The 24294-nt window shown below is 41.3% G+C and overlaps 1 protein-coding gene across 1 annotated transcript in view; it reads right to left on the bottom strand.

Annotated features, from left to right (window-relative positions):
- Positions 1 to 17235, bottom strand: part of PDGFD (platelet derived growth factor D) — a gene marked incomplete at both ends in the record, with an annotated part of 33455 nt that extends 16220 nt beyond the window's left edge. Inside the window, 3 exons of the mRNA XM_010153587.1 lie at positions 12157 to 12198; positions 12848 to 13028; positions 17031 to 17235. Of these exons, the coding sequence (XP_010151889.1) occupies positions 12157 to 12198; positions 12848 to 13028; positions 17031 to 17235 (428 nt within the window). The remainder of the gene's footprint in view (positions 1 to 12156; positions 12199 to 12847; positions 13029 to 17030) is intronic.
- Between the last annotated feature and the right edge of the window lie 7059 nt (positions 17236 to 24294).

Below are 24294 nucleotides of genomic sequence, written 5' to 3'. Positions count from 1 at the left end.
GCCTCAACAAACTGCATATTGGAAACAGCTCAAGGTCCATGCTGGCCCCAAACTAGCTGTAAAAAATGCAATAGTGCAAACAGCCTTGTGATTATGCTTCAGCTCACACCAAGCCTGTTTAATAGTCTTCGCAACAATTTGGGATGCATATATTTCTTTATTAAAGGGCTTGATCCTGCAAAGGCTTGTGTTTATGCTTCATTATATGACTGATGGTTGGGCAACAACAGTGCCTAGAAACAAGAACACGCAATGAGAAAATACGGTGCCTGATCCTACAGTTTGAGGGAAACTTCCATTACAGAGTATTTTTTTCCACACATTTCCTAAGAAATACATCAGGACACAAATATTGATTATGAAGAATCATTTTTATAGCTGCCAAGATTAGAAGTATTATTAAAAAAAAGGCTTCTGCAGCATAAGAAGTGGATGTAGAAAATAAGTTTCGTCTGTCATAAACCATCAATTTATACAATTAGAATATTTCCCCAAACAAAAACTACTAAAATGAAAAAACTCTGTCAAGGGTCACAGAAAAATTGTATTCGATTCTGTTGAAAATTATCTGACCACAAGATACAAAAATTCCACAGATCTAAAAATATTTTTTAGCTTCCAGTGCTGCAGATGAGTTGCAAAATCTGACCCTGTGTAGCTACTGTCTCCGACCTCCTCTAATTAAGCATTGTCTGGTCATCAAACTGACAATCAAGGAAAAGAGAACTACATTTTTCTTGGTATTACAGAAGACAGGAAATGTGATTTTTTTTGGGAGGGGGGGATGGCGTGTGTGTTCAAAACCAGTTCAACATGGGGAGAAGTGTGTGGACTGAAAAATAGACAGGGAACTGTAGGCAAAGAACTATGTTAACAACCCAGGCACTGGGTTTGAGGAGGTGTTTAGTTCAGTAGCACAGAGCTCAGCACCAGCTTATTTTACAGAACAGTGTTAATTTAGCCAAAAATTTTATAAGAAGATTTATCCTACCAAGTAACAGGAACCCTGCAACTAATAGAAGACGTGTGTGTGAATATGCATGTGTAAGGGAAAAACAGAAACACTCTGTGACATATCTGTCATCTGTATTATTATGAAGACATGCATGGACTTTATCAAGTGCTCAGAGCAAAATAGGAGGTTGTAAATTTAATAAAGATGTATGCATAGAAAATACAAATCAGATTTATACAGCACCGTGACTGTCTTCGGAAATGTGTTGTATAGCATGAAGGTCATTGAAGCTAGAAGCAAAAAAATAGTGCTGGCCTGCCAGCACACCAGCTTCTCCAGGATGGGGGAAGGACATACGATTTCTTAAACTAGAGGGGACCTCAGGTAGGTCTGGCAGGCAGAGAAAAAACAAGCATCGAATAAAAGAGCGTAGCAGACAAAGCCCTTTGTTCATCAGCCTCAGTGTGGCCACGCAGCTGGCACAGAGTCCCAGACCGCAAGCAGGAACAAGATAACATGCCTCTGTAGCGCCTTTCAGAAGGTAATCTCGTGGTGTATTACAAAGGCTGGTTGTGCCTGTCTGAGGTGGGAAGACCTGAGGCTGTGAGAAGGTGTCAGGGCAGGCAGCGGTGGAGCCTGGCCCGGAGCCGCGGCTGTGAGGCCCGCACCCTCTACAACAGCACGTTGCTGTGTCCAAACCTGCAGGTGATGCAACGGTGGACATGGCCATCTTCATCGAGGACATGGAAAAATCACAAATAATGTCACAACCCAGCAAGGGAAAACTTCAGCCTGGAAAACCACAACCTAACGTGTTCCTAAATTACACGCTGACCAGGAGGAGGAAGCTAGACAACTTGGGAGCTCAAAGACAGACTGAGCCGACAGATGAAAACACATTAAAAGACACATCCCCAGTGTTAGGACAACCAAGTTGGCCACTGACATACAGACCTGCCTAAGCAGGAGACTCTCCACCCATACACAGCCCTGATGACACCTGAACCACCGATCCACCTCCCTTCACTAACACAGAGACAGGGTAAAAAGCTGGGAAAATCTGGAGGAGTTCTGAAAAGAACATTAAAAAAAATCTCTGGGGATTGGATAGCCTGAACTTTTGGGAAATACTGAAAGCTAAATATGGACATCATAGCTTGACTAAGCAATAAGCAAACAAGTGTGAAAGAACTCCACAAACGTTTGAAGGAGATAGACACCCATGACAAAGGGAACAGACTACTTCATCATAAATTAGGGAGGAATACAATTGCAGGTAATGGTGTGGCATTAAAAAAAGAAAAAATAAAAGTGATTATCAAAGAAAAAACGTCATTCTGGTGGTGATTTATTATTCTACGGTTTAATCTCTCATGAGGTATGCTCCTATACCTGTTATATTAAAAAATGATATTAGATGAACAACCCATAAATTTATAACACAGAAAATTCTTGTCCTTAGAGAAAAATGGGCTGAATGACTGACCTCATATCTTTAAATTATCAGGTTCTATGTTTGGCTGCATTATACATTATTGAACAAGAAAAAGCGCACTCTCTCCCCCCACCCACCCCAGATTTAGACTTGGAAATCTTAAAGCAATCAGTATCATTTGATTCAGGGCTGAACGTATTTTCCAGCAGTTACAGCTGTTGCAACAAACAAGGCAAAGATTTATTCTGTAAGCTATTAAGCATGCATTATACTCAATGCATTGTTTTCCCTGGCTTGCCAAAAATGACAACACACTGAACGTCTCTAAGATTGAAACAGAACCTGCAACCCAAACTTGGGCTAGATGAGTACAAGAGAAGGGTTGTGCTGCTAGGCTTTGTGAGATAACACTGACACATGGTCGAATAAATAGTATCGGTGGAATACAAGACATGAAGTGGAGCCTAGAAGCCCACCTCTCCAAAAGACGGTGAAGACATGCAATTCTTGTTTGGACTGAAAAGACAATTTGCAACGAACACCTGCTGGGATGGGTTTTCACAGGTTACTCATTGCAGGTTGTAGGTCCAGCACATTTCACTTCACCAGTCAATTCCTCTGGAAGTCTGTCAGAAGGAAATCCTGAAAGCAGACTGACTTCCTACTCTTCTCCAACTCAGTTGGTACACATTAATGTTAAACAGTAGAAAATCTAGGCAAAGGCTGCTCAAGGAACAGGGCCTGGGAAGAACAGGCCATTTCCTCTTCCCCTGTGGCCACCACAGTAGGAGGGACCAGCCTTGCCACACTGAAGCACCAGGAGTTAATTAACACCTCTGCAGCATTGTAATACAACCTTAGTGCTTAAACAACCCTTCTACTGAATCAAACATGGCATCTCCGTTCTCCCTAAAAATTTGCCACCTATAACTAGATTTCTATAAAACACCCTCCAGAGTCACGAAACCAAAATAAAAGGCAAGTTCTTCATATATTATCATCATTCCACATGCTAACATTCTTCAACTGTTGTTAAAGTGGCATTAAAGGATAGATTATCGATTTACAGAGCCAGCATTATGTCCTCAAGTCAACAATCTAAAATAGTCCCACTGTTCAACCAAACAGCTCATGTGATGGACAGGTTAATGAGTGCTATTTAAAAAGTTTGACAGCGTGAATTCACATCATGTTCATGCACACAGGTATGCTGTTTAGGGTAAACTTAGGTGAGAATGGTGGGATTTAACCTTCCTCTTTAGTGTGGACGCAGATATTTCCACTCATCTACCAGCAGGACGGATAGGGTGTTTGTGTCATGTCCACTTTGCTACCGAATTTCTTATCTCTCCTTCTGGTGCCATCCGAATGGTCATTTCTAAGCAGACAAATTAAGCTACAAGGTCTTTCCATGACTTCTAATAGGAGTTATTGAGACTGCTATTGGTATGTCCCTATTGCAGTGTCGTATTTCCATGGACAAGCTACTGATATTTCCTGCTTGGTTACACAGACACGGGAAGCAAAGCCCGGTAACAGGATGGCCTTTACCCTCTCCCAGGTTATGCTCATTATGGCACAGAAAACGTATCCTTTCATTTAATGCATTACAATTTTCAGTGCTGGATCCAGCCTAACTTTCTGCTACCTATGCATACGTAATATTAATTAAGAAAATTGCTTTATAGATAACCTGAAAAAGCTGTCCAACATACGCGGTACATAGCATTACTGTTATTAAGACTGGCAAGCTCTAAAAAAAGCCTGAAATCATAAATCCTTTTTTAAACAAATTGATTTGCCCAGAGTATTTTTAATACAAAAATATCTTGAATATCCTCCGTCCATTTTTTAACCATCAGTCATTCACAAGAATTCCAGACCGTTGGGAATCATTGATTTGTTTCTCTAATTATCAATGGCTATTCAAGCTTTTTCTGACAACTTTGAGGATGGGTTTCATTTTCTACTTGTCCAATAGCACACTTTTGCCACTGACTGGTAATTAATGAGCTCTGGCTCACTGGAAGTCTACCTGGAGTCTACTACTCTGCCCTTTTTTTATCTAACAGAGATTGCTTGACCCTAACTGACATTTGAAGAACAGGGAAAAGATTAGTTTTCATACAGAATTTTTAACTGTATCCAGCTATGTTAGGCCTAGAAACTGATTGTGAACTGGGACGCAGCATGGGCATGCAAGCTGAAGGGATAGACAACTCCCCATGAATCTTCACACATCCCCTCACTTAGCCAAGTACAGTGCCAAGATCATGGCTGGTTGTTATGAGACTGGGGTTCCTTTCATTCATTTAATTAAAAAAGTCACTGTTCTGCCAGCATTACACACTTCCCAGCAACTGTAACATTCCAGCAGCCCTCATCTGCTATTCTTAGACACTCTGTAGTTGTTTGATCTCATTGCTAATATGGTTGCCTACTTCTTGGAATTTGCAATTTCATTTTGCTTTTACTGATGCTGAATAAGGCTTTTGAGCTTGTACAAAGAATAAACTATGATTTTCTGTTTGTTTATTTTAACACAGGTAACACTCTTGTACTGCACATACGGTCTTTTTTCTGTTTTCATCTTTGTATCTCTAGCTTACCTTGGAAAAGTAGGAATTTCCTCTTTTGGTCACTGGCTTTCTCAGGAATTCTTAAAACAGGTAAGTAGGCTGTCCTAAATGAACAATGCCTCTAACTGTTGTTAGAGTCAACTATTTGGGCAGGATACTGGTTTTGAAAATAACAAGCCTTTGTTTGTATAATCCTTAGAAGATGTAAATGACTACATTTTCTTTTCCTTGGCCACTGCGATGAGTTCAGTGCATTATCGGGTTAAAGATGTAGCATTTTCAACAGGAATTAGATGTCGACAGGATTGCTGTTATGTTAAGACAGATTGATGATGATGTCCTGCAAAGGAGCCACACTTTAACTGAGCTGTCAGCAAATCAGGGACAGAGGAGAGCAAACGGCCAGTTCTCCACCATGCTGTTCAAACAGCAAAACGGCCAGGCACACATGCTTGCAGCTGCGAAAACACAGACAGTAAGGTCTATTTTCCTTTCTGATTAAGACAATTGTTGAAGTCTGACAGCTTCCAGGAGCTTCTGTGTGCTTACTAGGTCCCGCTGCTTCTGGGTTTGGTTATCTTCCTTTTCCAGAAGGTCTGTATTTCCCTGGCCACAACTAAATTCCTCACCCATGTTCCTGGCTGACTCTTTTCACCTTAGATACATCCCCAAACTCAGCCCTACCCCTCCTCAAGTTCACAGTCATATGTTTTGTCAAAAGAGGCTGATGTAGTGAAATGGCCCTGCTTTGGCCCTGCTTTCTGTCCGATCCACACCTGCCAGCCCTCCACTCCTAGAACCAGTCTTTCCCATTTCAGTTCCTGCTTAAAATATCCAATTTATTTGCTTCCTTTCCTTTCTAACCATGCTGCCACAACTCCTGCTTTACACAAGTCCCTCCTTCCCTTCATTCCCTTGTTAAAAATGTTTCCTTACTTGCCATTCACCCTTCTTCAGTCCAATTGAAACTGTTTTCATGTTACTGTAATGAACAAGTGACACTTCGACACCTTCCTGGTAAAGATGGAAGGCTTCTGCCTCATCTTTCATGATGTATCTGCCAAGTTTGACATCATCAGTCACACCCTCTCTGTCCTTTGGACTTTTAATTCTTCCTTTCATCTTTCAAGAATTTTTGCTTGCTTGGGTCTTCTTCTGCCTCTCTGACCATCACGTTTTGGTGTTGCTCCTGCTTTTTCTCTCTCTCTGCACATGCCTCTTACACTGTATGTGCTTGACTTACCCATAATTGCTTTTATTTCTGAACTTGAATTATATTCAATTTTCCTATAGCAATGATCCTCTAGCAATCCTTCCCTCTAGTACTTCTAGCATGCCCTGATGCCAAGCTGGTAGATGATTCCACTTCTCCCTGAAACTTAATTTTGTTCACCACGCTCTTATCAGTGTCATTTCTGACTTACAACCGGCTTTAGAAATCAGGACACAAGACAGGGAGACTCCTGACGAAATTTAAAATTCAGATAGTCACACAATACAAGGATTGGGACCAATCTTTGTGTCTAGGACAACAGGACTAAACACAGAGGGGGCACCAGACCTTCAGAAGAGACCTGCCAAGTGAAGGCCTGTGTTGGAGTGCAGTCTAGGGTTGACTGGGAGAAGATGCAGCCTCGGCTGTTAAGCGCAAGGCCAGGCCAGGCCAGGCCACAGCTTTGGCCGCGGCCCCCAGCCTCCCTTTGACTCACACTGCATTCAGCTGCTGGGTCACAGGCCTGAAAACCTGCAATGTGAGGAGATGGGGCAGGCAAGACAGGAGCTAGGCAGTAAAGGTGTGGGGTTTTGGAAGTGTGATAGGAGGCTGGAGGGAGAAATCTCTCTTAGTTAGATGCAAATGTTGGAATGAATCTTTTAATTAGGAATTTCAGCTGGCCCTGGAGCAGCCAATGCTGCCGTCCAGGCATGCCTTCTCAACCCAGGTACATCAGCTTCCTTACTGCCGAGATAGCTGACCTCCCGTTCTCCTTCTTTTGTATCTTCACTATTTTTTGTTCTACTCTGAGTATGGGGAAAATTGGAATGTTCCTGCCTACCACACCGCTTGGCTTGCCTAATACACAACCTTCCTTTCTTCATCAAACCCTGTTGAAGGACAGATTAGGTCTGTGAGATGAATCAAGCAGCAGACAGAGGCTTGCTGGACTCTCACCAATCTTCATTAAATGTAAAGCTTTGATCCCAGTCCCCTCCCTATAAAATTACTCTGAGATGTTTCATGTGTCCAAATTCACTGAGCCTCTCCTTTTTACATGCCGTCATTTTATGTTGCTTTTTAAAATATTTTAACACCTTCCTAAGTAAAAAAAAGAAAAAAAAAGTGCATAGATAATGTCTGAAATCCTCTGCTTATGTAAAGTTGGGGAAGGAATGTTAAAGATTTTGAACAAGTTTTATCTAATTAGAAAGGACTTAATTACTTCTCTCCTGAAAGACGAGCCTCTGGCTGATAATTTTATGAGGATGATACGCCTTGAGCAAAAACACAGAAAAGAGTTTTCTGCCAGAATTTAAGAAAATACAAGCTTCATCATATAGATTGTTACAAGTTTTGCACATGGGTAGTATTTATAATAAATCTTTGCTGTCTAGCATAGACAGGCAATCAAAACTGAAATCAGAGAGAGAGCAGCAGCAGAACAACTGATAAAGCTTCCACATGTAAGTTCTTGCTTCTTCACTGTAAGATCTCTTTCATGTTCAACCACTTTATTAATCAAGACATTCCCCTCACCCCACTCCTCTCCTTTTCTACCCCCAGCAATTTACTGGGATTCCTTCTGTGGATTATCTAAACGCAGGGAAGGCATTCATGCACCATTATCACGCCTGTTGTCACGAGATATATTATACGGGTTTTCAGGCAGAATATTTTGTCTTGGAGACAGAAATGAAATGTCTATTCTGTGAAAGAAGTGACAAGCTACAACAGAAAAGCACAGCAGCAAAGACAGGCAGCTTCTGGGCTGGAATCAGCCTGTGATAAAGAATTAATCATTCTTTATGGTCTTTAAGGATCTGCATTCACACTGGTGTCTGAATCTTTTTGTGATCACGTTAACTCTTACAAAGAAGCATGTTTACTGACTTGTTTAAACCAATCTGCTAAAATACAGAGAACCAGTCTCTTAATACAGAGTGATCATCGTGTAAGGATCAGGATCAGGTTTTTATTCTGCGCATATTAATTTTCTGTTTGTGCTTTGCATTTTTAGTGTTTTCTTGTGAGCTTAGCAGGCAAGTATCAAAAAGTTTAAGTCTAGTATTTGAACTAACTTTGACTGGTCAACATTTTTTGCATGGGAAAGTAATTAAATTTTATTAGACTGCCTGTGGTGTCTTGCCCCATTTTGTGAGCAATGCTCTTTTTTTGATCATATGAGGGGTGACCTATAGCATGGGTGTTTAGGAGAAAGCTACTTCTCTGTAAAATTCCACATGATGGATCAAAATCCAAAGTTCCCCCCACCCCTTCCACTCCATTGATTTCTTTATGGCCCCTTCATTCAAGAAATATCATCTCAAACAAGCAAAAATCACTCATGATCTAACACATTGATACACATTGTCACACGTAAGTTTATCCTGGGACAAATGCATTTATGTTTTCCTGTTTAGTACCACATGTCCACCATTGTTGGTCTATAGTTCCCAAGGAAGATTGCTCTTAATGTCATGTGATGTTTCCTAGTTATGAATTATATTAAAAAGAAAATAAAGGTAAAAGCACATATATATGTGTATATATATGTAAAAACATGTATTTGTAAATATATTTTTTAACTTTACAACTTTGTATATATGCATGCTTGTACATATACACATGTATATTGAAGACCTTGTTTCCAATAATGATCGTAGTCAAACTTCCAAAAGATGGATTTCATTTAGGATTAATGGAACAATTAGTAAGGCAATAACAATTTACTGTTACAAACATACAACAAAAATGTGCCTCTTACAATGAACTTAGTGTTTTTAATTAGCAAATGGAATCCAACATTTTCTAGTTCTCCCATTAAAATGAAATTAGATGCAGGGTTGGGAATTTTAATTCAAAACATTCACCTTTACTGTTGGAACACGTTTCTGAATGAGTTCCTAGAGTATTTTAGTGAATATCCATGCTAATGTACTTGTAAAGCGTAGGGTCCTACCTTGTTAACATTCCTTTCCAGAATTAGGGCATCAGAAGAATTTGACTTCAGAAGGAAAAAGGGGATTGTATAAGATGACTTCAATGAACCAAAGATTATTTCCATGTGTAACAGTATAACTTAATTTACATTCCTACATCTCAAAATAATGGATGCAGCATTTTTAGTAATTACTGAACAGTTACTTGCTGCATGCAAGATCTCTCATTTGAGGTAACCGAGCTGAGAGCAGCGGTGGAATGAGGTTTCACATTTGTGGCAATATGGCATACACACATCTACTTTAAGGCGTGCAACCCAGCAGCCTCTCTCCTGACAGTGCCTACGTCCCCTCTAACAACTGTGTAAGCAACCTAACATGACTTACCTGCCTCGGTATCACAGATTTCTACAATGTTTGTTGTAAACACTATGTCCTTAGAGTAAAAAATTATATAATGAGTGAGGAAAAAGCCAAAGACTGGAATATCTCAGTGCTTCCTATACTGCAAATTAATGTGTTTCTAAGGCAACTTAATCAAGAAAATTAAAAAAACTTTGTGAAATAAGCATTTCAAGTGATAATGGCAGGGAAGAATTTCAAACAAATTTGCAGCTAAGTGAGGCTCATGCCTAATAGCTGTCCAGGGCTTGCTCCAGACCATTTTTGCTGTAGGTCTATGAAGCTCGAAGGAAAAGACAATCTTTAGGGAGGCTGGAGGGAGACATTTCTCTGTGTGGATCCCCAGGGTAAGCCAACAAACTGCACCAGCGACAACTGGGGACTGAGTGTGAAATGTCTGTAGCCACCAGCACCAGCTGCACGTACTTACCAGCTTCTCCACCTCACAGGCATGGACAGCACAGGGCAGGTGTGACTTTTTCCAGCCAAAGACACTTCCAACTTTTACTCAACTTGGGATAAGCATCAGAGCACACTCAACTCACTAGTAAGCTCCTGGAGTCAGCTGCATCCTGGAGCTCCCACACCCAGGGAGTCCTGTGGTTTCATGGGGAAACAGTGGATCAGGGACAGGCAATAGGCAGCAGCATGTGGGATCTGACCCTTCCCTCCAAAACCACTCTCACTGCTCCCCCTGCAGCCTTCCTAGTCCCTCAGACCCACGGCGGGGAGGGCAGAGGCAGGACACGGGGAGAGGAGAAGGAAAAGGAAGAAGGTGGAAGGAGCCAGCCTTGGCAAGAGAAAGTTGCTAAATGCTGTGTTTAGATGCTCAGACTTTTTTCCACAGATCTGTTCCATAGCCCATTGTCCCTTATCTTATAATGGGACAGTTAATTATTCCTACAGAGCATACATCTTCCAATCTTGTCCTATTGAAGAACATCCTTGTATTTTTTTTCAGTCTAATTTTCCAGAGTCACTTTGAATTTTAATCCCACTGTCTTGAGTGACCAAGCCCCTTCATCTTACATGGGTTGTTACCCTGTATGCCATGTTTCACAAGGGGCAAACATCGCTTTCATGGATACAAGCCAATTTATGTCTTATGTGGAAAAATAATCCCTTTTTGTTTCTCTAAATGGTACTGAAATGCGAAGGTAATGCAACAACACAAGTATGTGAAGATAGTGAAGTCTGTTTCTGCTAAGCTCTGCGGTGCAGAGTGCTGAGCGAAGTAAAAACTTGATCTGCATCAAATGAAGTGAACTTAACTGACTTCCTTGAAGATTCATAAATAAGAAGGCCAGAGAGCAAGGCTGTGAGGCTGGCTGCATGTGTACGGGCAGAAATTCACCCAGCTGTTCTGGCACCTTGCTCGGGAGATGAAGCTGATCAGTAAAATCAAGGGAATTCTCCAAATCCCTTGCTTCAATTTTCTCTTGAAAATTATTGATCAGTGTCCGGAATACAAATAAACAACTGCCGTGCAGATCCAAACTCCATATATGAGGGAAAAAAAGAAGTTAAAGAATTGCACACATCCTGTGCACCATTTTCCAAGAAAGTCCTGAGAAGTAGCCTTGTCTTGGAGGAGGTTACAAAGGAAAGAGAAAAAGCAATGTAAAGGTCTTTCATTTCATCTGATACATAATACCATATGTTTTTGCATGCTTCATTAATGCTCCCTGCTTTGCTGCCTAGAAATGCACAATGAGTTCAACCTTCAGGGGTCAGCAGTGCTCAGCATATCTATGAACTGAGCTCCAAGTGACTGTGGGGACTATCGACTGAGGGCTGACTCTGCTGAATATTAATCCTGCGATTTTAGGTTGGATGGTTTGGAATCTGAAAACCAGCTAAGTATATATCATCCCCCATCTCGCAAATGCCACTAATCACCTGTACATTCTCAGAAATAAAACAGTATTTCAGTCAGAGGGTGCACTTGGAGAGTATACTTCTGAATAGACTTGCTAGCCTGTAAAATTTCCTGTTTACTCATGGTTTTGAAAGTAGATAAATACCATAGCCTTTTTTTGAGCTTTCTAGTGCAAAGACTCCTGTGTTTTGAGTGATAACATTCATTTTTGGAAAGCCTAATACCATCAGACTCGCTGTACGTGGTCTGGAATAAAGCTTGCTAAATGCAGCAGAGTTTTTGTGGCTGCACTGAAATACGAGCAGTGTAAAGAGAGGCTGCTTCACTGTCTCATTTTTATGCCCAGTGGTCTTTCATAGAGTGTTCTGCCTAAATTTTAGTCTTAGCAGATTACCTTCAAATCAGAGTAAATTAGAGCTCAGGATTTACTCACAGGGCAGTGCTTTACTCCATTAGAAGCCTAACAACTTAAATGCAAGGGAGCACAATCTTTGTATCTTTAGAGCTGTCTTGACAATGTGCTGTTTATGGACTCTTTTTAGCATACACAGACATAAATGAATGCAAAGCCAAGAGGTTGAAGTGAAATGACTAAAAGGGTGGATCCTTCCTGTTACAGCATTAACATTATTGCTATTCCAGGCTTTCTTATTATTATTCTTATTCTTAAACACTGGATTGAATAAAAGGTAGTAAGAGGTGTGATGGATATGAAAATATAATGATGACAGCATAGCAAATTAATGCTTACCATTTCCTGAGTGTTTGCAAAATCTGCATCTTTCGAGCTACACTGCACCAAAAGCATTATAATATTAATCAGGACAATACAAAGGAATACATATTTGTATCAAAATCTACTCAGTGCTCCCTAAAGACAAAACCAAAATAAAAAAAGGAGGAGATTTTCATCTCATTGAAACAGTACCTGATACATTGCTAATGCCACTGCATATACAAAGAGGCATGTTCATACATGGTTAAAAATACAGCCTGAGTCTTAGTGCATTGTCTTGCGTGTAGAATTTTATTGCATGTAGAATAAACTACTCTGCATCTAACTCAGAATCACAGCCATAACCTCTCAAGGTATTTTTATTTGACCTCAAATGAGTCAAAAAAAGGAATTCAAATAAAGGAGTTCATAGAGCAGCCATTTCTCTGCTATTTATGCAGCACCTGTCAAAGCACTGGCTGTGCAGCCTCAGTTCTGAAACATGTTATTAGTGTACATCTTGGCCTGGACTTGACTTTATTTTATATTTAATGACAGGATGTCAAAAATACTTTGATCGGTATTAATGTAGTTGCTGGAATGAAAATACTTTCAGTCAATTAGTGTTTTGATCCAATGCAGTTAGATACACCATCCATCCGTCAAGTACTGATGCTCTTTTACACTACAATCTGTCTCTCACCCATGACACAGGTAGGTGACTTACCACAAGGGAGTAACAAATCTTAAATCCAGGTTTAGCCACAAAGTAGTCATCAGATTTGAAGGTTATCTTTATCTGATTTGTTCTTGATGTTATTCTTGGAGGTACTTCCTTGTGTCCACACCACCGTCCTCGTATAACTGTGCTCGTCTCTGATACATCTTCCACTTCCACAAAGTCATACCTGGGAACCAGTTTGAAGGATTAGTTTTTGCTAACTCTGGTTACAGAAGCTGGTTGCAAATGGACAGGGGCACAGCTGAAGTCACAAAGGCAACTGTCCTCCATTCTCCACTGCAAAACATCAGACTAAATATTACAAACCATGGACATGCTTGTGTAGCACAAAATATACTAAGCTGCAAGCTACTACCTGAGTGCTCAAATGGCTGGGTTTTGGGCTCCTGGAACATGACAGACCATATTTTCTACCACATTACATTAGCAATGAGAGGCACTTGCATGTGCTTAGCACACTGTAAACATGCATTGCGTACAGATAAATAATTTAGAGATCTGATAAAATATTATTTAAGGCAGGCTGCCCAAGCTAAGCAGCTGCAAGCCCTTGTGCACTTTCTGTTGGTCCCCCAGCTCCCTGCACTAGCAGCCACTGGCTCCTGCCTGCTGTGTCTGTCAGAGAGATGGAGCCAGGCTGCTGCCAAGCCAGAAGCAAAGGGAGATGCTGGAGGGACACAGGGCAGCGCATGCTGCTGGAAGGTGCTTTTCAGGACCTTCTGTGTAGGTGGCATGGTGTTCCTGCTAGATGGTTTGGAAAGACTCATTTCAAGTTTTCATGCAGAATAAGGCAGGCTGGCATGCTGGGTGGTGCGTCCGGGACTCCTGCGCTCTGCGCCTGGATGCTGTCACCGGGGGAAAAGCAACAGCACGTCTGGCTCTGTGCAAGGTCACCCCTTGCCCAGGCACACACACCACAGCCATGGTGTCCCTGAGCCCCAAGAGGGCTCTTCCTGAAGCAGCAGACACTGAACCCCAGGGACGAGAGGACACAGTGACAGCACTCACACAGCCCCAGCCTGCACGTTTGCTGGCTTGGATCATTTACTGGGTTCATTTCTTGAGCTGGAGAATAAGGAAGTCAGAGAATAAAGCCCTGATCTCACTACATCTATGAGAAAAATGGTCTCTCGATAGCTGTGGAGCCAGAACTAGGCCCCACACATTGCGGCTAGCGAGGGGGAGGTGATGACAAGAGGGGCAGGTTGAGCGCAGGCAATGAGAGATGGGGAGAGCTGCCGTCACCACAGTACAGTTCAGCCTTAAAACTTCAGAGGTATTTACCAGGAAAGCTTGTTATTATCAAAGCATGTGCTGCTTCCAAAGAGGGACTTTAAGACTGTTAACTGATTCTTACTAGAAATGTGCTGCTCCCCACCCCCAGGTCTGCTCGCCAAGCACCCGCCTCTCTACCCGGTTGTGGGAGCTGAGTAGCTCTCTAAATAACAGACTTGATTTTCTTTTTCTGCTGAGAGCTTGTGTGAGAAAAATGCAAGTGCTACGCGGCTTGAGAATATCAGCACTGCCTCTTTTATATTCACTAACCCCAAATTGCATAGAACATAAAATAACAGCTTTGCCATAACCAAATCACTTAAATCTGCCCAAACTCTGCTGAAACAAACATTTTTCCTAACACTACAAAGTTTAGTTACAGACAGAGTTGAACTTGTCTCAGGTTCTCTCCACCATCCTCTGCTTCCACTCCCCCATGGTGGTGGATGTGGTACCTGGACAGAGGTCCCCACCGCCCACACGAGCATCCACCACGGCTCCCCAGGCAGCCCGATGGCCAGTGAACGCTCACCCTTACATGAGGGGTTGCAAAGTTTTCACCATAAGATAACCTTACGGGATTTAGTGAAAATTGCCCTGACCGGCCTCCGCTTTTTGAGGTGAGGAGCTAGATTAACTGCTACCAAAAATGGGACAAATCCATGGTATTTCTGCTTTCAACACCAGACTTTTCTGCAACAACCATGGAAATAGGTACATTCTCATTTGTTTCCATGCATCCATAAAGCCTCAAAGGCTGGGTAATTTAATTGCTTTTCAGAATCATCTCTTATCAAGTGCCTATGGAAATGTTAACGGCACTTCTAGAAAATTCTGTAAACCCTTAAATATTTCCTGTCCTGAAATAGCTCTTCTAAAGTATACCTTTTCATTCCTCAGCCTGAATGAATTTCAATTAGTTCAGTCTTAATAGTATGCAAATTACAATAATTAGCATTAATGAAAAATTGAAAGAAAACACTAGGAAGTTTCTGGAAAAAAAGCATAAGGTCAAAAGCAAGTACAAAATTAAGGTAAGGTGCAGAGGCCCTCAATTACTTGTCCAATATGCACAGCATTCAAGCAATGCTTAACTCACAGCATTCATTTCAATTAACACATGCCTCACTGTCTCCCTAAAGTAGCACCACAGGGATCATCAGGGACTGAAGTTGCAGTAAGGACCTAGTTTTGAAAAACATATTGAGCATTAGCAAAAAATCTAACTACGCACACAGTGCTTAACAGGCTTAAAGCCATCACGAGCTGTCTGCCAGAGAAATTCCTCACTCTGGAAGTAATACTGCGCAAATAAAGGTCTTCCAGGAACGCCAGAGAGAGCTTTATTACAGAAAAGAATGTGATATTTCTCCAGCTTCTATAGAAACTATGGATGATGGAAGGTCTTCGCTTCTCTCTGCATCCTAAACGAGCTCCTCTGGGAACAGCAGGCAGACTGTCTTCCAAGACAGTCCAAACCCGTAATGGCAGTAACGGCTTGACTTCCCCTCACCGTGCCACCACCTTTAATGGCTCTTGACAGAAAATACTTCATCTGTTTTTCCACAGTAAATTAGCCCTCTGTTTCAAAGTTGCAATGCTTTAAGGTCAGCCACAGTTTATCCACTCTGTAAATTTTAACAGGCTGCTTCTGTATGCATTAGGCTCTCAATCTGGGAAAGTGTTCGCGGTGCTGGGAGGTAACTGTCATTACTGACTGCTGCTGAGCCCGGACCAACGGCACCAGAGCAGAGCAGCAGCTGCCAAGACCATCAGGGCGCGGGGAAGGAGAGCCAGTTTCAGGCTTCATTCCGTTATTGCTAAAGGGAAAGCAAACCTGCAGAAATGGTTGTCTCTATTGGTAACGTAGAAAACTAACAAAGCAAAACAAGAAAAAAAAAAAATCCACCCTGTAACAACCCGCAGAGGTGCCAAACCCTATAAATGCAAATTAATTGACAAAGAAGATAAGATAAGCAGAGGCCGGGTGTGCAGAAATCCTAACAACCCAGTTCTCTGCACAGATAAGGCGTAAGTAACTACATGATCAGGCAGAGTGCTGGAAGCTGACTTCAGCATTTTATGTAAGAGCATCAAATCTGCTTTCAGAGAGCGCGGGAATCCTGAGCCTGCTCTCTGCCACAGAACAGATAGCTGAATAAAAGAAATGTAAACAAAAAACTCCGTGTATTTATACCATTTTAGTGAATGCTGGCAAGATTCACCTCTGTGCTCTGCTAATGCAAAGCTGTTTATCCACCTAGGTTAATCAGCCAGATCTACTGAGCTTATGGTTGTTTTTGCTTAAAAGGGGAAACCAAAGCAACTAGGATATAGCAGAGTACGCTTATGGTTTTGGACCTATATTTAAAGGATTTAAAAGAAACCGTACCAGTGAGGAATAACAATAAAGACAAACAAATAATTTGAAGAACAGGGTTATATTTTTCAATGCATTTTTATCTGTCCCTCACACCCTAAAATAAACACATATCTATTCACTCACACTTCCCAGAGCCTTCCACATACTGAAAAAGATGTTTTTTGCCTGGCTGAAAAATGACAAAGGTGATAGAGGATGAAATCCTATTAAAGTAGTACCTGAGTCATTAGGTAGCTGGATTTGAGCATGTAAGTGCCTTGTGCTTAATATGTTACAGAAGGACTAAAACCTGCCAAAACTGCCTCAAGTCCAGGACAGGTCAGTTTATCTATAAACCCAAAGACCAATTTGGGTTGGAAGGGACCTTTGCAGGTCTGTCCTCCAAGCAGGGGCATCCTAGACCTGGCCGGAGATACCCAGATTTTGAGTTGCAGTCTCATGCCAGCGGCCACTTCCATAAGCTCAAAGGTGATATTAAGGAGCCCTTTGCAAATTCCAGTCTCCACTCACCTGCAGATATCATTTTCAGGTTCCTCCAGTCCAAACTGATTATCAAAAGCCAGCTGGATCCTCGTGCTCTCCGGGGAGTGGAGCCGCCATGTCAGCAGGAGGTTCCTGGGGTAACTACTGGGGAAGCGAGGACTGTGGATGCAGCCGTTCCCTGCCACGCTGATGGTCTCTTCTTTTCGGTACAAGTCTGTGAGGTGATTGCTCTCTGTTAGTAGTCACAACTTGTAGAAATTAGTATGTTGTTCCAGTTACAGGAAGGCAAAAAACACAACAGTTTATAAAACAGCACAAATTATTTGCATTTAATGTCTATAAAAAGTTGGGTCTAGGAGCAGTTATTATTAAATAGGAAATACAGTGTATTTTCTCTTAATTCAACCCCCTATAAACAATAAGAACAATAGTACTCAACTATATCAACTCTTTATTTTACGATAAAATATATAATTACTTTTACATTGACATCAATTATATAATTTCCCTCTCACCATTTTGTTTTTAAAACAGAATTGAAATTTTAATAAAAGCTGCAAGATTTAGAACAATGAAGTGAGACAGAGTGAAGTAAAAAGGTAAACAACCCTGCTTCCCAAATCTAGTGCTCTGTGAAGAGATGCCCTGTGAACAAATGCAGCAATAAAAGGCTGCAGGAGAATGCGTGCGAGTGAGTCTAAGTTTGTTTATTGTGCTTAAGTATTTCCTCACAGAAGCATGTGTTAGGTCACATTTTGATTTTATTTATATGGTGTGAATCGTTTGCTGTCAATGGATCATTAACACAAATAGCTACTCCATGCTTACGCTGATGTAACTGAAGTCAGAAACTGTCCCACCGACCGTCGTATTGAGTAACTTCAAGACAAATAGCAAGTCCTTACTTAATTAAAATTCCACAAATTCTGCCTGAGCAAATACTCAATTGTTCCTAAAGTTTACATATATTGAGGTAAAGTCAGCGGCTGTAAATCCCTGTCTCCAAGGACAACAAGAACCATGGCAAGACCCAGCTCTCTACAAGTCAAAATACCTTTTCAGTTGCACCATGCACTTGCATTGTCCAGCTGTTACTGACACTGGAATTTTGCTTCCAGCACTAAAGAACTGCAAACAACTATTTTTTGTGCACTGACAACTTTAGTGTGGTGAAATTTCAAGGATCAGAAGGCTCCAAGGCAACACACAGATCACAGCAAACTTCAGTTCCCAGTTAAGACTCTCAGCTCTGAGCCTCCACCCGTGAAACAGTTCCCTGTGTTCCCTGTGTGGTGCGTCGGGGTCTAGGGCTCAGTTCAGTTACTCACAGAGAGATTTATGACATCATTTAAGATACAGTATGCCCACGAGGACAGGGAGGCCCAGCAGCACATCTAGCAGACCCTAGCAAAAGTCCTGTGAAAGCTGCCTGCATGTGGGCACGCTGAGCCCTTTCTCAACATATCCCATGGGAGCTACACCCAGACAGGTCCTGAGTCAGTCACCCAATGGCATTGACCAAATTTCTACAGGAATTCGGACACTTGCTTCTGAGTAAACACCTGAACACTACTGTCCTAATCGTAAACTGAACATCACTTCCAGTACTCTGCTGAATGTCAGGTCATCCTCCAGTTCTGCTACAAGCAACAAAATTACAAAACTGGTCCCTTCTCCTGAATTTTGCTACAGAGTAAGAGCAAATGGCAGGAAAATTTCTCTCAAGGCACTCCATGAATGCTGGAAATACAAAACCAGAGTAAGCAACCAGCCACAGCCATCTGTCACACACAGTAATCAAAGTTCCTCCTTTTAAAATAAAATCTAATGTTCCACTGAAGCATTCTAATCTCTTTATATAAAATAAATAGATTTGTTTCATAAATTCTTAGGGAAAACGGGAGCCCAGAGAAAAGCTACAAACTTCATGCTAAGTATATCTATTTTTCAGGTTGCTTTTCACTGGTTCCTGGCTGTAAGTACCTTGCTGCACGTATCTGCAAGCAAAGCGTGGTTGTGTGTCAACAGTTCATTGTACCCTTCTGACAGCGTAATTATTCTAGCTTTCAAACAACCTGAAACTTAGAAGATAAAAGTCTGTGTTTCCTGTAAAAACTACCTCCAAAGATCTATTTGTGACATCTGTCTAAGATGCTTTCCTTCAAGATGAAGTGTTCTCATACCCTCAGACACCCTTCCAAAGCAGATACAGCCCTGACTCCATAGATCACAAAACACAGAACTAGCCAGTTTTGGTTCGTTGTTTTGACAAAAGAATTTGCCTTGGAAAAGTGACAATTCAGTGAAAATAAAGACCACCCAATTTTCATCAGGAACATCTACTTTCAAGTCTGTTTTCTATTTCTGGAATGAAACAAAACGTCCAGCCAACACTATTGAGTTCCTACTGAAATGCTGAGGACCTTTGGACTTTGCAAACACCCAGTACACCCAAGAGGACAAGTTATTTCACAAGACTATGTTCAAAATGTCCAAGAAAAGGGATAAAAATAGAACAGTTTTGATGAAAGCAAATTCTGCACTTTTGAAGGAAACCACCGTTTCCTATGTCAGAACAGAAGTTACAGTAGTAAAACATGGCAGAACTCATCCTACACCTGAGAGCACTTTGCTCTTCTCTTCTCGACGGCAAACTCTTGCCATTTTCCCACTATCAGCACATATTTCACTGTGCCATTCAGTGTGGTTCATGCCTTTGAGGGAGAGGTTCCCTTTTCCCAGCCAGTCGTAGTACAGTCTTTACTCTGGAGCTGTCAGATGCTGCGATGAGAGTGCTAGGGACAGTATCTTTTAAATGTGCTCACATGTATACCCCCAAACAAAAAAATCTGTGCACTTTACTCAGCACACCAGCTGAGATAGTATGTTACCGGTGTTCTTGTACCCCAAGAAGAGAGGTTCTGTCCTGGGTTTTCATTTAACTCAAACTCTGAACCCCACAGACTGGGGTGCTCTGCCAGCAGGTCAGTCACAGTTGACCAAGAGAAGTGTGGAAATGTAACGGCTGGTGCAGCTCTGCAGTATCCAAGTTGAACAGGTAAATGGAGAAATAAAGCTGCACATGCTGAAAAACTTAAAATTCAAAGCACAGTGACTTGTTACTTCTGTCATGGTAAATGCAGTAATTATAAAGTCATTATAGAGGAAAAGCTGGGGAGAAGCATTGGGACACAATGCTCAGTACTGTAAAATAGGACATATAAAAATATTACAGTATGAAGATATGCCTTTTCCACAAAGAAGGTATGTTTGACGAGAAGGCCCATGAATGCTGCTTCTATAACTCACATTGGATGAAACGCAAAGCCACTCAGAGCCATCACCTGACACTGGAGTATACTCTTACAACAACTTAGACAACTTATTTCCCTCTAACCTCTTTCCCCATATGCTAAATTACAGCCTGAATTGGTGTAGCCAGAACTGGCACCAAAAGCACTAGAGTTTTCTAAGGGGACTTTCAGTGAGATTTTCAGTCAACTGGTTTACACAGACACAGGAACACAGTCAACCCAAACTCGGTCTCTGGAGGTTGGGCTCTCATGAATCATCAAGCATCTGGGAAACAGCTTGAGGAGATGCAAGCAACTCCTGTACTTCTTCTAGCAACTAAGAAGTGAGATTAAAATGACAAGGCCTTCCCAAGCGGGCAGCATTGTTCTCATCAGATACATTGTGAGAACTCGAGGAAACCAGACACTGACCATGGGGAACATCAGGAAAAAAAGAAACAAGACCTGAGAAAAGATGTATGCAAAGCAAAAGGCAGTGCCTCTTGCAAGGCACCGAAGTGCCCGTGTTGTGATGCAATACAATGCAGTATTATACAGTGTCCTCGATGTCACATGCTAACTGTATTCCATAACGCTTTACAGGAGTAAATAAAAGATGACTGTGGGTAATACAGTGCCTGTCACATCTACTAAAAAGGATATAAAATCATTTCACAATGAATAAAAGTAGGTGTTAAGTCATAAGGCAAAAAGGCCATTTAAGCAATACATAGCAGGAGGATATTCTAGATGGCAGGCACTACGACGACGTCCTTACACTGGGGGAGGGAAACAATCTCAGAAGGAAGATGAGTGGGAAGGAAGCTGGGAGACATCCTTCGCAGTGAGACAATTCCCTGCAGAGAGTCTGAACTGACTGGAAGCAGATTGCTCTATATTTTATTTATCTGAATTAATCTCTCTTTTCTTTTTCTCTTAAGTCTCTCCCAACTACTCATTTTAAACATAATGGTATACATGATAGTCCAGCTGTCCCAAGTCAGATGAGCTCTCATTTAAGAGCTCAAAGCAGCTGCATTTTTAGAAGTGCTTGCCTTCCACCCCCTGCATGGAGGACAGCTGGTTGTCAAACTGGGAACTGGGAAGTTAAGCTCAATATTCAGAAAATTGTGCTTGCCTTAAGACTTTCTCCACCATTGTTGCCAAGCACATCCAATGTTTATCCTTCCCAGTTAGGGAAGTATGGTCTCCTAATGCCATCAGCAAGATTCAGAAATACAAAACCTATACTGCATTTGCCTGTGTTTTCTTGTAAGCTTTAGTAATGTATGACACATTTTTGTTAAAGCTACTTTCAGTCCTTACATACCTACTACAGAAAGAAGTTCGCTTTTATTAGCGTCATTCAACAGACAATGAATTCCTTCACTAAAATAAAATTAAAAAACAAACAAACAAACAAACAATACCAAAAGCAATTGCTGCTCGCTAATAGCTCATGTGACATCTGTTAATGGATATCCATTGAGCAAGGAGAGTCTGTAAGGGTCAATGCCTTCAGAAAGATGAAGAATTAAGAGAATGACCTTGTCTAAGGACCCAACCAAGAATATGGAATATTTAGTTCAACATTTCTTCAGTTTCTGGAATTTTAGCCTCACTTCCTAAAGTGTTGTCCTGTATATAAGTTCGCTTATGCCTTTGTTGCCCTTGTAGAAGTGGCCAAACTCAACAACTTCGACACAGTGTCAGAGGCTGAAAAGATACCATGTTCTGGCATGTTTTATGACAAGAAATATACCCTCTTAAATCCCATGGAGTGTAACCTGATGAGCTCATCCTCTGGTACAGCTGAGGAAAGAGTTGCTGGAAACCACGTGAAGTTCATTTTACCACTCGTGAAACTATTTGTTGTTTCAGGAAAGGACCTTGGGAGTTTGCACGTGGGAGTTTTCCAGATATAACCCTCCTCCCCCACGGCTGCACTCTCTGAAACAAATACAGCGGTCACTGGTTTTCCACCAGTTTTTAAACAAATGAGATAACCTTCGGGGAGAATAACAGCTCTTCAGTTCCTTCAGTTGAAAATTAGCCTGATCTAAATAGTTGAATCCACAGAGTGAGAAGCAAAGAACAGTAAAACATTTTTGAATCCAGGCCACAAATCAGTTCATCTCGGGGACAGGCATGCCAAGCAAGCTGTATTTATGGCAGCCCGTTCAGAAATTCATTGGCTTTTTTTTATTCTGCCACCCTCCTGCAATAAGGAGAAACTTTGTTAACCATAAGGTTCTGTGTAAATCAGAGGAAAAGATTACAGAGTTCATGGTCAACACAGTGTATTCCGTAGGTGGTCACAGCTTGTTGGGAAGGTATAAAACTGTAAGGACATTTACTCTTTTTTTTTAATTTGTTTTATTTTAGGGATCAAGGCTCAAGTACGAGAAGCATTTTAACACCACTCTATGTATTACTCTTTACCCAGCAACTGAGCAATTAGGAAGTGGACCCAAACACCACTGGAGGTAATGAAAGACTCTCAGATTGGTTGGCTTTCCACTAAATTTCAAAGAAGCAGCTCTACATACCTGATCCTTCGCTTATCAACTGGCCCTTTCTTTTATCAGGAGCATGAAAGACACTTCAGGCATCATCAGAGTTCAAATCCAAAGCATGACCCATTCTGTCACTGAGGCAATATCATAAGAAGCTGTGTGCATGTTTCAGCCAAATTCAGACCTCACGTGCACTCACTCCGCTCCCTCTGAATCCCTGAGCTGTGTGGAGATCTTTGCTAGAAGAGTATGTCTTATATCAATGTAGGATATATCAAAACAATGAAAAATTGATCTGTAGTTGCAAGAAGCAAAACCAGCCAGTGCAGAATACCAGTGCAGAAGAAGGCAGAGAATGAAAAAAACTCAGCAGTCTAAAATTCAATTCAGAGCCGTCATGAATTTTATAGCAGAATGGTTAGTAGTCTGCCTGTGCTTCCGCACAGAGCAACCCCACGAGTCTTGGCTTTACACAGTCTATCTATGGCTTAACAGGACCTCAGCAAAGACCACTCATGAGAATATTAAGTGGGTGACTGATAAGGAAGTCCAGTCATATAATTCACACACAGCCTGTTACAATGCTTCTCATTACAATAAGCATTATTTTATTTGGATTTAATAGTATTATCTTTACTGTGTAATGATCACCATTGTAACTGCATTTTGAATGTGGTATTAAAGAAACAGTCCCAAAGCGAAGAACAGGCTGGACTGTGTTTTGGTGGGATGAAGGCTGTGACTCTCCTTTGCCCTCTTGGTGGGTACCTTGCTCAGATTTCTACAGATGAACACAGATTAAAAAAAAAATATTTACTTATTTTTATGGGGATATCAAACCCTGTGACTTTTGCTTTTTGCAGATATTTGACTTCTTGATAGAGATTTTGTTCTACATGAAAGAATGTGCTGAATGTTATATATTAAAGCAAAAGTGTTGAGAGAAAAATAACATATGTTAGGGCAACATATAAAATCTTTGTTAACTGTTAGTTCTTTCATGGGTGTTAGTGCTGCAATGCATCTCTGTTCGACTCTTAAATCAACGGCAAACTGAATGTACTTTTCTCTTGGGATTCCATAATTAAGTATGAAAAAGGATAATGTGTGTATCAAGAATGTGTAGCTCAAATGACATGGAATAAGTCTAATGCAAAAACCACCATGATCATGAGACCAAAACCACATAAAAACTTGAGAAACCATGGGAGAAAAATAAAGAGGAAAATTACTCTCCTGGTGCTCTGAAGAGTTTAAGGGAAACCTGGTAACTAGGCAGAAGTTCGCAGTGAGCACCAACACCTCCATGAGAAGGCTGGTACGTTAACAAACTTCTGTAGTGCTTTGGACAAGATGGTACCAATTATAGACACAATTGCTATTAAGCATGAACATCAACACCGGACTTTGGCTCACACTGTTTTACTAAGACCTAGCTTTTGTGGATTCAGGCACTCCTAATTTTCCTGTTTAGGAAGTAGC

The sequence above is a fragment of the Eurypyga helias genome, unplaced genomic scaffold (assembly GCF_000690775.1).
Source record: "Eurypyga helias isolate BGI_N326 unplaced genomic scaffold, ASM69077v1 scaffold10026, whole genome shotgun sequence".
Taxonomy (NCBI): Eukaryota; Metazoa; Chordata; class Aves; order Eurypygiformes; family Eurypygidae; genus Eurypyga; species Eurypyga helias.
This window is presented reverse-complemented; position numbering and strand designations above follow the sequence as displayed.